The sequence below is a fragment of the Dendrobates tinctorius genome, unplaced genomic scaffold (assembly GCF_039654945.1).
Source record: "Dendrobates tinctorius isolate UK_male_01 unplaced genomic scaffold, ASM3965494v1 ptg000014l, whole genome shotgun sequence".
Classification (NCBI taxonomy): domain Eukaryota; kingdom Metazoa; phylum Chordata; class Amphibia; order Anura; family Dendrobatidae; genus Dendrobates; species Dendrobates tinctorius.
Window position 1 is genome coordinate 19,252,438 of NW_027361682.1, and position 14,618 is coordinate 19,267,055.

A 14,618-nucleotide genomic window follows, 5' to 3' on the forward strand; every position below is an offset into this window, starting at 1 on the left:
TCCAAGAATTTTCAAAGATTATGGAGAGGGGTTTAAAAATTTCTTCTGCTATCTCCTTCAGTACTCTGGGGTGTAATTCATCTTTTCCTGGAGACTTGAATTCATTTAGGTTAGCCAAGTGTTTCCTTACTATCTTTCTGTTTATAGATATCCTGGATTCTTCTATTCCCTTAATAGGACAGTGAATAACAGTTGATGTTACATTTCCTTTCTCAGAGAAAACAGATGCAAAATAGGAATTTAAAAGTTCAGCCTTCTCAACATCCTGTCTTACCATTTCATCATTTTCATCCTGTAAAAATCCTATAGCATCTTTGACTTTTCTTTTACTTTTGACATATCCCCAAAATCCTTTATTATTGCTTTTGACATCTCTTGCAAGCCTCAATTCATTTTCAGCTTTAGCTAATCTGATTTGTGCCCTGCAAGTTCTGCAAACAGCATTATATTCTTCTTTAGATATGCCTCCCTCTTTCCATTTTATAAACATTTTTTTCTTCCTTTTTAGCATGTGCTTAAGTTCTGTGTTCATCCATCCTGGTTTCCTTAAATGCTTCCTATTCTTCCCTCTTTTTGGAATTGTTAACAACTGTGCTTTGAGAATTTCATTTTTCAAGATTTCCCATCCTTCCTGGACATTTTTGTCTTTAAGGATATCCAGCCATTGGATCCCTCCAATTCTCTTTCTGAAACCCTTAAAATCTGCCTTTCTGAAATCTAACCTTGACGTCTGAGTCTTCACAGGTCTTCCGCCTCTAGTTATCCAAAATTCTAAAATAGCATGGTCGCTACCTCCTAGGGTCCCAGCCACTTTTACCTCCTCAACCATTTCCTCCCTGTTTATAAGGATTAGATCCAAGGTAGCAGTTCCCCTTGTTTTCTCCCCTACCTTTTGGAAGATAAAGTTGTCAGCAAGAGAGGATAAGAATTTCCTTGACCTGTTAGTTTTGCCTGAGAGAGATTCCCAACAAATGTCTGGATAGTTGAAATCTCCCATGACAACTATGTCATATTTTTTGGAGAACTTGGCCATTTGATGCATAAAGAGTTCATCCATATCTTCAGCTTGCACAGGCGGCCTGTAGTAAATGCCTACAATGGTGTCCTTTCCATTGTTCTGTCCTTGTATTCTTACCCAAACAGTTTCCACAGAACTTCCAGTCTCTGAAGCTTCAATCTCTGTGCAGATATACGCGTTTCTAACATACAATGCGACACCTCCTCCTCGTTTATCAAGTCTGTTTTTTGCAAATAAGTTGTATCCTTCTAGTCTTGTATTCCAATCATGTGTATTGTCCCACCAAGTTTCAGTGATTCCAATGACATCATATTTCTTTTCCTGTGTTAGTAGTTCCAATTCTCCTTGTTTGTTGCCCATGCTTTGTGCATTAGTATAGAAACATTTTAGATTGTGAATGGTTTCTCTTTCTCCAATATTTTTATTAATTAGATTCTTTTGTCTTTGTTCTTGCCTTCCACTTCTAATAGCAGAGTTCTCAATAGCATTTGTCAGGTGTATGGCTTTTTCTGGTCTTTTGCTTCCCTTCCCATGTTGTTCTAGTTTAAAGCTCTCCTTACAAGTGTAGCAAGGCGACTTCCAAATACATGCTTTCCAGTCTTCGTAAGGTGCACCCCATCTCTAGCAAGTAGTCCATCGTATAAGTAATTCACTCCGTGATCCAGAAATCCAAATCGTTGCTGACGGCACCATCGACGTAGCCAGTTGTTCACCTGCAGAATCTTATTCCACCTCCTTGTTCCATGGCCATCCACTGGGAGGATGGAAGAGAAGACCACCTGCGCTCCCAGTTCTTTCACTTTCTTGCCTAAGTCTTCAAAGTCTCTGCAGATGGTTTCCAGGTCATTTCTTGCGGTGTCATTTGTCCCCACATGTAGTAGCAGGAATGGGTAGTCATCTGTAGGTCTGAAGAGTCCTGATATCCTGTCAGACACATCTTTAATTTTTGCACCTGGAAGACAGCACATTTCTCTTGAAGTTATATCCGGTCTGCAGATAGCGGCCTCTGTTCCTCTCAACAGGGAATCCCCCATGACCACCACTCTCCGTTTCTTCTTCACAACATTTTTCTTTCTCCATCCAGGAGGACTCTGAGGGCGTACAAGGTTGCTGTTTGTTGGCAAAGTCTTATCCTGATGTATTTCTTCGTTTTCCTGCGTGAGAGCCTGGTACTGGTTTCTGAGCAGTATGGGTGCTGACTGCCTCCTGCTTCTCTGGGTCACATGTCTCCATTCCTCTGTTTCTTCAGGTGCACTTCGAATTTCTTCTCTTTCTGTAACATGAAGAGATAATTCTGCTCTGTCCAAGAACTCTTCACCTTCCTTAATGATCTTTAACGTAGCTAACCTCTCTTTGAGATTTTGCAACTTTTCCTCCAACAGGGACACAAGCTTGCATTTGTGGCATGTGAAGTTTGGCTTTTCCACTGGTAAGTCTGTGAACATGTAGCAAGAAATGCAGCTCACCAAATGGCTCCTGGCCTCTTCCATCTTGAGATTTCTTAAAAACGATGAAAAATGAGGAATCATAGAGTCGCCAGGAGCGTGGCTGAGAGGCGGAAGGTGAGAATACCATGATTTTTTATTTTAATTCTTTTTAACAGAGATATGGTACCCAGAGCCTGGAGGACAGTCTCCTCTCCTCCTGACCCTGGGTACCATTGGCACATTTTCCGCTTACTTTGCGTATGTTGGGCACAGCCACATGTGGAAAGTAAGCAGAACAATGCATTCCTATGTGTGCGGAATCCCCATGGTTTTGCAAAAAGAATGAGCATGATGCGTATTTTTCTGCAATGTGATTCGCCGAGCAAAAATACGCAGCATTAGCACAGCAATGTGGAATCCCATTGAATTCAGTGGGTTGCGGATTTTTAGCGGTTTTGCCGCCACAAAAAGCGGCAAAAACGCGAAAAACCCGCACGTGTGCATACAGCCTTTAATGTTGGGTGTTTCATAAAATCCTGAAGGGCTGAGAACATCCTACAACCCGGCCCACATGATGTCAGCAGGGGGGGGGGGGAGTGTGGGTGTAACTCAGTGATTTAAAGGTCAAGTCGAATTATGATCTGTGTTAGGCTACTTCCACACAGTAACCGGCAATGCTTTAGGTGCAGCACATGTCCGCTCCATCAAAAGCGCTTCCGTTTTTTCTGTGCGGAATCACCGCATTCTATACATTGCACTGGTGATATTTATCTTGCGGTGACTCGCGTCTCCACAAGATAGACATGCAGCTGTCTGGAAGGATGTGCCGAATGTGCACGCAAGGAAGCCAGAGGCGTCTCAGTACGCATAGTGGAGATGGGATTTCATGAAATCCCCTCCACTATCCTGTAACATCTGGCCGCTGTGGTTTGGATGCAGCGCTTACTGACAGTGGGAACATACCCTTAAATGCTAAAGTAGATGCATATTGTTGTAGGCTTGATCCCGTTAACCGGACTTCTTTCATCCACTAGCTGAACCATCTCAATGACGAGAGTAGTACATTTTTCTGGTAATCCCTTTTATTTTATGTAACTTTATATGCTGTATTGTTTTTTTTTTTTTTTTTTCAGAAACACTGCCTATTGTTCTTGATTAAAAATAAAATGTAATATTTCTGTTTCCTTTGTTCTGTAAACCACACCCCAAAGCCATACGCTACCGAACAAGGCCTCCAGTCAGCATGTATAAAAATGACTAGTGGTGGCAGCAAGTAGTCTGGGGTTATCGTGGAGCTAGCAGTGACCGTACCAGGGGTATGTACATACTCCATGCGTTGGAATCGGTGTATTTACCATATGCTCACTGTTGGTTTCCCAATAACCGGTCTTAGTGGAAACAGCTGCAGCCTCCTTCATTAATTGTCGGTTAATTATCCGGGCAATAGAGGGCAGCAGAGAGCTGTTCGTGACAAAAAGATAAAAGCAGGGTGCATCTGAGCGACCGCCCTGGCTGTGATCTTTGACAATTGGTGGGATGTGTGTGGTCTCTCTGGTGGTTAACCTTGACATTGCATGTATTTAGGAGTGTGTATGCATGGTTGTATGTACAGATATACAGTTGTGCTAAAAAGTTTATATACCCCAGCAGAATTTTTGCTTTCTTGGTCTTTTTTCAGAGAATATGAACGATAACACCAAAACTTTTTCTCCACTCATGTTTAGTGGTTGGGTGAAGCAATTTATTGTCAAACTACTGTGTTTTCTCTTTTTAAATCAAAATGACAACCCAAAATATCCAAATGACCCTTATCAAAAGTTCACATACCCTGGTGATTTTGGCCTGATAACATGCACAGAAGTTGACACAAATGGGTTTGAATGGCTACTAAAGGTAACATCCTCACCTGTGACCTGTTTGCTTGTAATCATCAGTGTGTGTGCATAAAAGCTGAGTGAGTTTCTGGGATCCAGACAGACTCTTGCGTCTTTCATCCGGCGACTGATGTTTTTGGATTGTGAGTCACGGGTAAGGCAAAAAATTGTCAACAGATCTACGGGAAAAGGTAGTGGAACTGTATAAAACAGGAAAGGGATACAAAAAAATATCCAAGGAATTGATAATGCCAGTCAGCAGCGTTCAAACTGTGATTATCAAATGGAAAATCAGGGGCTCTGTAAAAACAAAACCACAGTCAGGTAGACCAACAGAAATTTTGTTCATACCTGCCAGGAAAATTGTTCGGGATGCAAAGAAAAACCCACAAATGACATCATCTAAAATACTGGACTCTGAAAACTAGCAGTGTGGCTATCTCAAGATGCACAGTAAGGAGGCACTTGTAGAAAAATGGGCTGCATGGTCGAGTCGCCAGAAGAAAGCCATTACTGCGCAAATACCACAAAGTATTTCACCTACAATACGCAAAACGGCACAGAGACAAGCTTCAAAACTTCTGGAACAAGGTAATTTGGGGTGATGAGTCCAAAATTGAACTTTTTGGCCACAACCATAAACGTTACATTTGGAGAGAGGTCAACAAGGCCTATTATGAAAGGAACACCATTCCTACTGTAAAGCACGGAGGTGGATCGCTGATGTTTTGGGGATGTGTGAGCTACAAAGGCACAAGATACTTGGTCAAAGTTGAAGGAAAGATGAATGGGACATACTTGGACGTTCCAACATGACAACAATCCAAAACACAAGGCCAAGTCGACCTGTCATTGGTTACAGCAGGACAAAGTGGAGGATCGGGAGTGGCCATCTCAGTCTCCTGACCTCAATATCATTGAGTCACTCTGGGGAGAGCTCAAGCTCATTTACAGCAATGATCTACCAACCAATATAGTATAAATGAGCAGTGGGCATGGTTATCCCATAGAATTGGTTTGATTTTTTTTTTTTTTTTTTTTTTTAAATGAAGGGATAATTCTGTAATGCTGTAGATAAGGCCCCGATGTAACCTGAAAGATAAAAAAAAAAACGAGTTGGATTATACTCACCGGGGGCGGTCGGGTCCGGGTCCGATGGGTGTCGCGGTCCGGCCCCTCCCATCTTCTAGCGATGGTGCCGTCCTCCTTACTTCTGCGCAGGTGTACTTTATTTGCCTGTTGAGGGCAGAGTCAAGTACTTCAGGGCAGATAAAGTAGGCCTGCGCAGGAGCCGTGGCAGAAGGACGTCATCGCTAGAAGATGGGAGGCACCGGACCGCGACACCCATTGGACCGGACCCCCCCGGGTGAGTATAATCTAACTCGTTTTTCTTATTTTTCAGGTTACATCGGGGGCTTATCTACAGCATTACAGAATGCCCCTGATGGCTGTGGCCACATCTTATAGGCCAAAAATGGGGTGACATTCCCTTTAAAAAGAGAAAACACAGTAGTTTGACAATAAATGGCTTCACCCAACCACTAACCATGAGTGGAGGAAAAGTTTTGGTGTTATCATTCATATTCTCTGAAAATGTAAATTTTTGTGTGGTTGTATATGCAGATACAGTGTGTGCACATACCACCCACACATGGGTCAGCCATTGACAAGTAATGACTCCCCTCATAGTAGAGACTGTCCTGGTCCTGTGGACGCTGATCATCTTATTCCTTACAGATGGCTGCAGCCGGTTTCGTCCACCGTCCTGGCGGGAACAGCCCTGACGTCGCACAGTGTTTCTTCTGCCTGAAGGAGCTGGAGGGATGGGAACCGGAGGACGACCCCATGTAAGTGTGGATGGGGTAGAGGGGGCGCCAATCACTGTAGAAAGGTGCGGTGACTGCAGCAGGGGTCACTCTAAAGGTAGCCATATTAGTAAATGGAGCTGAGCGATCTATGAGTGAACCCCTTTATGACTTCTGTTCCCCTTTCAGGCAGGAACACAAGAAGCACGCCCCGGCTTGTCCCTTCATCAGCCTGAAGAAGACGGCAGAAGAGCTGACACTCAGTGAATTTCTGAAGCTGGATAAGGAGCGGGAGAAGATAAAAATGGTGAATGGACTCTGGTTTGCTAGTTTTGAAGAGAGGCAATCAGATCTTAGTATTTATTCAGCGAGACAGTGCCACCACCTCTGTCCACATCTGGTATTGCAAGTTGTCAAAATTCACTTGAATGCTGTAATACCAGACACAACACTTTGTGGTGAAATTGCAGACCCCTTTTAACAACTGTGCATGCTTGGAATTGTGGATTTGACAAGATGGCCATGGGTCGCCCTCCCAGGGCTGTGGGGTACTCGGTACCGGGCCGGTCTCTGAGTGGATTGTCACAGCAGCGGTGACCTGGTCCGTGGCCCTGGGTGCCCATGTAAAAGGGGTTGAGTGATGGGAATAAAGTTTGAGTGGATGATTCGTGACGCCACCTGTGGTGTTCGGCAAGGGAGGTGTTAAGCCGACGCTGCAGACAGATCCTCTGGGACAGATGGTGTAGTGCAGCAATGATGTTATAGCCCTCCACAGGCAGGGCTGTAGTCCCAGGGCAGTGAGGATAGGTGTTTAGGAAGAGGGTGCAGTGTTTGGCACAGAAATGTAGCAGTGCTGGAGAGTCTAGGAAGAAGGCAAGGACACAACAGGGTGCAGTTTCTTTACCTTTACTTTGGCTTTGCAAATGCAGTCCAGGGTCCCGATTACAGATGGCACAGTAGCTAATTAGCCTGGAAGCAACTCGGGAATCTCTCTATGCAGATAGGTTGTGTAGTCACCTTCCTAGCGCTTACTTGAGGTACATGCAGTACTGTGTTACACTGAAGTTCCTCCTTATTCCCTCTTAGATCTACCTCGTATGGCAGACAGCTGTAGCTTTCTATCTCTTCTCTTGGCTCACCTGTTGCTGTTGTGCCTCCGAGTCTTAGGTGGGAATAGAGCATTTACAGCTTCCTATTCCTCTGGTTTGTTGCAGGAATGTCAGTATCCATACAACCTTGGAGACCAGGCTCCAGATTATGCGCTCCAGCTGGGAACGAGCTCAACTCCGCTCAGTCTCCAAGCTTCTCTCTCCACGTCTACATACTTCGGCCTCCACACACTAACTTGACTAATTTCCCCTCCTGGCCCTCAGAGCGCACTCATCCCCCAATTCTGGTTCAGAGCTCCCTCTGCTGGCCTGGAGTGGGAACTGTGTTGCATGTTATGATTAACTGCCAGAGAGCCCCTTCATTGCTTCCAAGCTTGTCATCACCCTCCCTGGAGGATGGCAATGCCAGTGTGGCGACCATACTCCTGGGGGCGCCACAGCCACCTGAAGCCCATCTTCACTCATAATCCCACAGTCTGGGCAATGAAACTCGTGTTCTTGTCACATTATTGCAGTGGAAACCTTCCAAATCTTCTCAGATTGTGGAGGGCAAGTTTGTCCATTGGAGGGTGCCGTCTTTCAATATTGTATCTTATGTCTTGTCTCTTCTCTTCCAGCAAAAAGTGATGAACCAGCACTTTGAGACATTCCAGAAGGTGGCGCAGACTGTGAGAGGATCGCTGGAGAAGCTGGATAAGGATGTCTGAGCCCCTCCATCCCCCGCTGTGCGGTGTATATAGTGTTAATATTTTCTTCTGTTTTTACTGCTGCCTGTAACTTTTCCTTTAATAAACTGTCCCATCTGGGTGTAAATAATCTATTCTGCTGCCTGGTTATTTCTCCTGCTGTCTAATGACAATTATTGCTGCACTGTAGGGGTGAGGCAAAAGTAATGGATTCAGAAAATTCTCATTTTTCTCTTGCTGACAATTTTATCTTTCAAAGGTAGAAACGAGAACAATAGGATCTGCCATCTTGGACCTAATTCTTACCAACAGGGAGGAAATGATTGAGGAAGTAAAGGTGGCTGGGAATTTAGGAGGCAGCGATAATTTGATACTTGAATTTTGGATTACAAGAGGAGAAAGACCAGGGGGCTCCCTGCGTGCTTCCCTGAGACACTCGGAGCTACACAATGTGCTCGTTGCTCCGAGGGTCTCCTCCCTGCAGGCCCCCGGATCCAATATGGCCGCGGGGGCCTTCAGGGTCCTGCAGGGAGGCGGCTTTCTCAGCGCCTGCTGAGAGCCTACTGCAGTGCCTGTCAGATCGCTGATCTGACAGTCCACTGCAAAGTTGTCAGATCAGCGTTCTGACACTATACAGTTATGTCCCCATCTGGGACAATATAATAAGGTGAAAAAAAAAGTCAAAATATTTTTTAAAAATTCCTAAATAAAAAAAATTCCCTATTTCTTTTATTGTTTTTGTTTATATACAAAAAAAAAAAAAAAAAGTACACATTTAGTATCGCCACGTCCGGCACGACCCACCCTATAAAACTGTCATACTAGTTAACCTGTTTCGTGAACCACTTAAAAAAACCAAGGCAATAAACAATGCTTTATCATCATACCGCCGTTCAAAAAGTGCAATAATACGCGATAAAAAAGACGAATATAAATAAACATGGTACCGCTGAAAACGTCATCTTGTCCCACAAAAAACGAGCCGCCACACAGGGAAAAAATAAATTTATAGCTCGCAGAATAAAGCGATGCAAAAATAATTATTTTATATATAAAATTGTTTTTATTGTATAAAAGCGCCAAAACATTAAAAAATGATATAAATGAGGTATCGTTGTAATCGTACTGACCCGAAGAATAAAACCGCTTTATCAATTTTACAACACATGGAACGGTATAAACGCACCCACCCCCCACTCCAAAAAAGAAATTTGTGAAATGCCGGTTTTGTTCATTCTGCCTCCCAAAAAAATCGGAATAAAAAGCGATAAAAAAAGTCACATGCCCTAAAATTGTACCAATAAAAACGCCAACTCGTCCCCCCCAAAAAATAAGAACTCACATAACTCTGTGGGTCAAAATATGGAAAAATTATAGCTCTCAAAATGATGCAAAAACTATTTTTACAATAAAAAGCTTCTTTTAGCATGTGACAGCTGCCAAACATAAAAACCCGCTATAAATAGTAAATCAAGCCTCCCATTATGACCCTAGTTAGGGAAAAATAATAAAATTAAAAAAAAATGTATTTCCATTTTCCCGTTAGGGATAGGGGTGTGTTGGGGTTAGGGTTGGAGTTAGAATTGGCGGGCTTCCACTGTTTAGGCACATCAGGGGCTCTCCAAACGCAACATGGCGTCATCTCAATTCCAGCCAATTCTGCATTGAAAAAGTCAAACGGTGCTCCTTCCCTTCCAAGCTCTGCCATGCGCCCAAACAGTGGTTTACCCCCACATATGGGGTATCAGCGTACTCAGGACAAATTGCACAATAAGTTTTAGGGTCCTGTTTTTCTTGGGAAAATGAAAATTGGGGGTGAAAAGATCAGTTTTGTGGAAGAAATATGATTTTTCAATTGTACGGCTGTACGTTATAAACTTCTGTGAAGCCCTTGGGGGTTCAAAGTTCTCACCACACATCTAGATAAGTTCCTTGGGGGGGTATAGTTTCCAAAATGGGGTCACCTGTGGGGGGTTTCCACTGTTTAGGCACATCAGGGGCTCTCCAAATGCAACATGGTGTTCAATCTCAATTCCAGCCAATTTTGCGTTGAAAAAGTCAAACGGCGCTCCTTCCTTTCCGAGCTCTGCCATGCGCCGAAACGGTGGTCCCCCCCACATAACAGGTATCAGCGTACTCCGGCTAAATTGCACAATAACTTTTGCAGTCCATTTTCTCCTGTTAAATGTACTTTTTAAAAAAAAAAAAATTCCTGTGAAGCACCTGAAGGGTTAATAAACTTCTTGAATGTGGTTTTGAGCACCTTGAAGGGTGCAGTTATTAGAATGGTGTCACTTTTGGGTATTTTCTATGATATAGACCCCTCAAAGTGACTTCAAATGTGAGGTGGTCCCTAAAAATAAAATGGTGTTGTAAAAATGAGAAATCGCTGGTCAACTTTTAAACTTTTAAAGTAAACATGTGGGAAATGTTACTTATGAAGTTTTTTGTGTGCCGTATCTCTGTGATTTAAGGGCATAAAAATTCAAAGTTGGAAAATTGCAAAATTTTCGCCAAATTTCCGTTTTTTTCACAAATAAACACAAGTTATATGAATGAAATTTTACCACTAACATGACGTACAATATGTCACGAGAAAACATTGTCAGAATCACCGGGATCCATGGAAGCGTGTTCCAGAGTTATTACCTCATAAAGGGAGAGTGGTCAGAATTGTAAAACTTTGCCCAGTCATTAAGGTGCAAATCACCCTTGGGGGTAAAGGGGTGGTCTGAAAGTAAGTTATTTTAATCCATAATGTCTCTAACGTAATAATCTAATCTCTTTTCTAATATATTTTAATTAAAAATTCCCTATCGTTCCTGAACTACTCTGAATTATAATTTTTTGACCCTTCGTTTCAGGGTAGGGGGCAGTGACCGCAGCCTCTGCTCCCAGGTGACGTCCCTTATGAGTATCCTGGTATGTATGCACTGGGGCTCACTATGCATTAAAAAGCAAGTAGGTAATGTAAAGCAGATAGCATAGTGAGGGAATGCAATGGAATGAGATGAAACTGGTAACACGTAGGGTCCAATTCATTTAAGTTCTTCAGACCATTGCTTACTTATATCTCGTCTAGCGCGACAGTAGCCGGTTACATATTCAGCTCTGCTGTGCAGGTCACATCCCTTTATTCATGTACAAGGACTGACTGATGGTCGGCATAAAAGCTGTGATGCGGCAGTAGTGTGAAATTCCAGTGACACCCCCTCCCCGCTTCCTCTGGCTAGGGAGCCCCCATTTTGTATTTTTGTAGCACCCGCTTGAGCTTCTCCAGTGCCTGCAGCGTGTTCTCCGTGGACACGTCCCGATGCCAGACGAGCCGGACGATGCCAGGAGAGAGGACCAGAGCTTTCACCGCCACACCGGACTGCTGGTCGTCTGCGCTCAGCTGGTTGCACAGATCCTGACCGGTCAGCGGTGACGTGATGGTGAGCAGCACCATGTTACTGTCCACTGCAGCCGGGTCCGTGCTGCAGACAGGCGAGGCCAGCTCGTGCACCGCTGGAAGGAGAAGATGGCGGTTTAAAGGGCTTGTCTAAGACTATGTCCCATGCACCTCTCGGTCAGACTGTCTGTACATGGGCCACGGGCCTCCCAACCCAAACTTCTAGCCTCACAGGTACATGTTCAGATGAACCTGGCTTTATGGGGAATAAGCGCTGCGTGGGGTGAAATCCACCCAGCATGGGAAAACTCCAAACTACTCCCATCGTGGATGTCTGCAGATTAAAGGGGTTTTCCAGGCTTACTATTATGGATGACTTATGCTTAGGAGAGGGCATCATGCATCAAATGGGTTCGGGTCCAGCACCCCCCACCGATCAGCCGTGAACTTACCTTTGGCAAAAGTCTTGGCGTTCTGATGATCCAACTTCACGGTCTCCTTTGCAAGTCTCAATGCCACCAGTCCGGGGGCCGCCAGTACGCCTGCCTGCCTCATTGCTCCCCCAAGCAACTTCCGTACCCGCCGCGCCTCCGCAACAAACTCCGCTTTGCCCCCAAGTAGGGAGCCCACTGGTGCCCCAAGTCCCTGCAATCACAAAACGCCAGAATCCCGTATAGATACTGAGCCGGACGTTTTCTCTTTTTGTGAATTCCTTACTTTTGACAGACACAGTGACACGGAGTCACAGAAGCGGACAATCTCTGCGGCCTCCACCCCCAGCGCCTCTGCAGCATTTAGGAGTCGCGCCCCGTCTAGGTGGATCTTCAGCCCGTAGCGATCTGCGAGGTCCCGCACCTGCGGAGGAGGATGGGAGTGAGATTATCTGGGGGGGGGTCACACATAATACAGCGGGGTGCACTGCACCCACCTCCTGCATGTAGGACAGGGGTAGAACGCGGCCCCCCATGCGGTTGTGGCTGTTCTCCAGGCAAATGAGCCGCGTCTGAGCAAAATGCACATCTGGGTAGTCATGCTGGATCTTGCTCTCCAAATCCTTCAAGTCCAGGCGTCCATCTTGCAGGGTCCGTACGGAACGAGGGAACACGCCTGCAACCTGTATGAAAGGCAGAAACAGATGTGAACCATGCGTAGTCCTACAGCTCATTCTCTCCTGATCCAGCGCTGACGCTCGGTTGTTCCTTGGCTTTATTTACAAACTGTCAGCAGGTAACCGCTGCAGCCAATCAGTGGGGCCAGCATGACTGTTGCAGCCACTCATTTTTCACTCGTATGCTATCTGCTGTTTTTGCAGAACACGTACCCATCATAGTCTATGGAGCTGTTCACATATCTGCATTCTTTTTTTTTTTTTGTGGATCAAGAGGACGATTCATCAAGCTCAGTCACTCTCAGTGCTCTTGACGGATCCAAGTTATCTGACACATTGCAGATGAACCCTCCCAACAGCCGCAACGCATGCAGGGATTGTTGAACAAACGGGCAATCCCTGCATGTGTTGCGTCTGTTGAACAGCCGCGAGACATGCAGCCGCGGGGACTCAAACATATTATTGGAGCACGCCAAAGTCACTTTGTTAGCACCTGAGCATGCTGAGATAACACCTTATCCGAGCACGGTCACTCATCGCTAGTCATTATATATCGTCCCTGCTGTTACAAGCGAAGCACACTAGGTGGTAGCACAACATAAACGCACGCAGAGTAGAATGCATTGTAATGGCTCACGTGCGGCCACCGATCCATTCCAAAGGGGCATTTAAGACCCCAGGATCGGGTCGCGGAAAATAATATTAATGTCCCTGGGTGTCTTACCTGTGCCATATTTCCCTGCTCATAGAAGAACATGTGAGATTCATCCCCAACCAGGACCTCCGATCCCCTGAGCCGGCAGTGAACCATGACTGGCGAGAGACGGGACATTAAACGTGATGATGAACCAGCGTGCTGCACCCTGCCGAGATCTCTGCTTGCTGTCAGTGAATGACAAAAGCAGCCGATACGCTGCGACGAGCCGCGCACCTGCACTTAGTCGGGCGTCCCGACCTCATTCAGTTGCAGCAAGCCGAGATCTTGAAAAGACGCATTAGACAGATGCTAGGTTTTTGCAGGGGCCACGTACCTGAGATCAGATTGGCCATGGTGGCGGTGGTCACAAACAGAGCGTCTTCCGTTCCGAGGAGCTGCGCCGCGCGTCGCTGAATCTCTGTACACGGAAAATATACGTACACAATAAGCAATATGCTGCTAAAGGGATGTTTCACTCAAAGTTTGTGGGGTTTTTAAAGGGTACCATATCCTTAAAGGGATCCCCCCCTCCAAACATGACTGTGTGCACTCGCCATTCACAGTGGGGTCTTCACCATAGACGTCATCTCCAACCTCCGCCTCGGCCATGGCCCTCCTCATCTCTGCGCAGGGCTTGGTGACGGTGTCGCTGCGCAGATCCACCACCGTGGCGCCCATGTTCGCACCGCTTTGGCTTCTCGTATACATGGGGCGTACCAAGGGGCAGAACGGGGGCGCTCTAAGTGCCGGGCTTTTATTACGATGAGGACTGTCCTGAAACAAACATGGACATGCTTATTCCCATCTGATAATCTAGAATATCTGATAATCCGGCACCTACCCATGCCAGATGCGCGTACTATCTCTGGATTACCAGTTTCTACTAGTTTGGGGAGCTTTCGCCTCTTGCTCCCCTCACACCAAACAGTCACATGTTGCAAAATGCACAAAATTTCTATATTTGCATAGCAGCCATGTGTACAGAGCCATGATACTATACCCAGCAGCGGATCCCCAGGGACACAGCCGCCCTCACTCTCTTCATAGGGCAAGATATAGGTAACTCTGGAATTTGGACCCCAGGGGCTGCGGTCTGATATTGGAAAACACGCTGTAAATGCCGCACTACATTTCCCGTGAAGCACCGAGCGCTCCTCCCGTAGGCGAGGGGTGGAGAAAGTCAAACAGGCACCCTGGGAGCTGTAGTTTAACCCTCTACTGGTCAGCTGTAAATCGCAGTAATGTGTACATTGGAGAAAAGTTGATGACTAACCCCTTCCTTGATATGTACTTGACATTAGAACGACTCAGAAAACCACCAACAAAAACGAGTGTTAAATAAAGTAGTTTCCCTTAGCAGCCAATCAGATTCTTGCTCTTATTTTTTAAGGCAGGTTACAGAATGAAGGAAGGGATCTGATTGGTTGCTAGGGGCAACAACTACGCAGCATATGGAGGCCATTTTAATAGTATTTTTAGGGAATTGCTAGATTAGTTATAATT

The 14,618-nt window shown here is 45.4% G+C and overlaps 2 protein-coding genes across 3 annotated transcripts in view; one reads left to right on the forward strand and one right to left on the reverse strand.

Annotated features, from left to right (window-relative positions):
- Window positions 1-8,053, forward strand: part of BIRC5 (baculoviral IAP repeat containing 5) — a 45,369-nt gene extending 37,316 nt beyond the window's left edge. The window contains exons 2-4 of the mRNA XM_073559913.1: window positions 6,057-6,166; window positions 6,314-6,431; window positions 7,851-8,053. Coding sequence (XP_073416014.1) covers window positions 6,057-6,166; window positions 6,314-6,431; window positions 7,851-7,940 — 318 coding nt within the window. The 3' untranslated portion in view covers window positions 7,941-8,053. The remainder of the gene's footprint in view (window positions 1-6,056; window positions 6,167-6,313; window positions 6,432-7,850) is intronic.
- Window positions 8,054-11,036: 2,983 nt separating this feature from the next.
- Window positions 11,037-14,258, reverse strand: LOC141072607 (uncharacterized). Of its 2 annotated transcripts, none has more exons than XM_073559902.1 (8): window positions 14,116-14,258; window positions 13,670-13,889; window positions 13,450-13,533; window positions 13,143-13,231; window positions 12,239-12,424; window positions 12,028-12,165; window positions 11,763-11,955; window positions 11,037-11,426 (listed from the first exon to the last, which is right to left on the reverse strand). In XM_073559902.1, the coding sequence occupies exons 1-8, from the start codon at window positions 14,158-14,160 to the stop codon at window positions 11,149-11,151; spliced, it is 1,233 nt and encodes a 410-aa protein (XP_073416003.1). In that variant the 5' UTR covers window positions 14,161-14,258; the 3' UTR covers window positions 11,037-11,148. The 2 variants fall into 2 exon arrangements, with proteins under 2 accessions (XP_073416003.1, XP_073416007.1); XM_073559906.1 differs by having other exon boundaries at window positions 13,670-13,884; window positions 14,116-14,215.
- Window positions 14,259-14,618: the final 360 nt, after the last annotated feature.

Excerpts from the sequence above, each read along its gene's own strand:
- LOC141072607 (XM_073559902.1), bottom strand. The coding sequence starts at position 14,160 with ATGAAGAGAGTGAGGGCGGCTGTGTCCCTGGGGATCCGCTGCTGG. Across the intron at positions 12,166-12,238 it reads CCCTGTCCTACATGCAGGAG|GTGCGGGACCTCGCAGATCG; the intron begins GTGGGTGCAGTG and ends CCTCCTCCGCAG. Across the intron at positions 11,427-11,762 it reads CGCCAAGACTTTTGCCAAAG|CGGTGCACGAGCTGGCCTCG; the intron begins GTAAGTTCACGG and ends TTCTCCTTCCAG.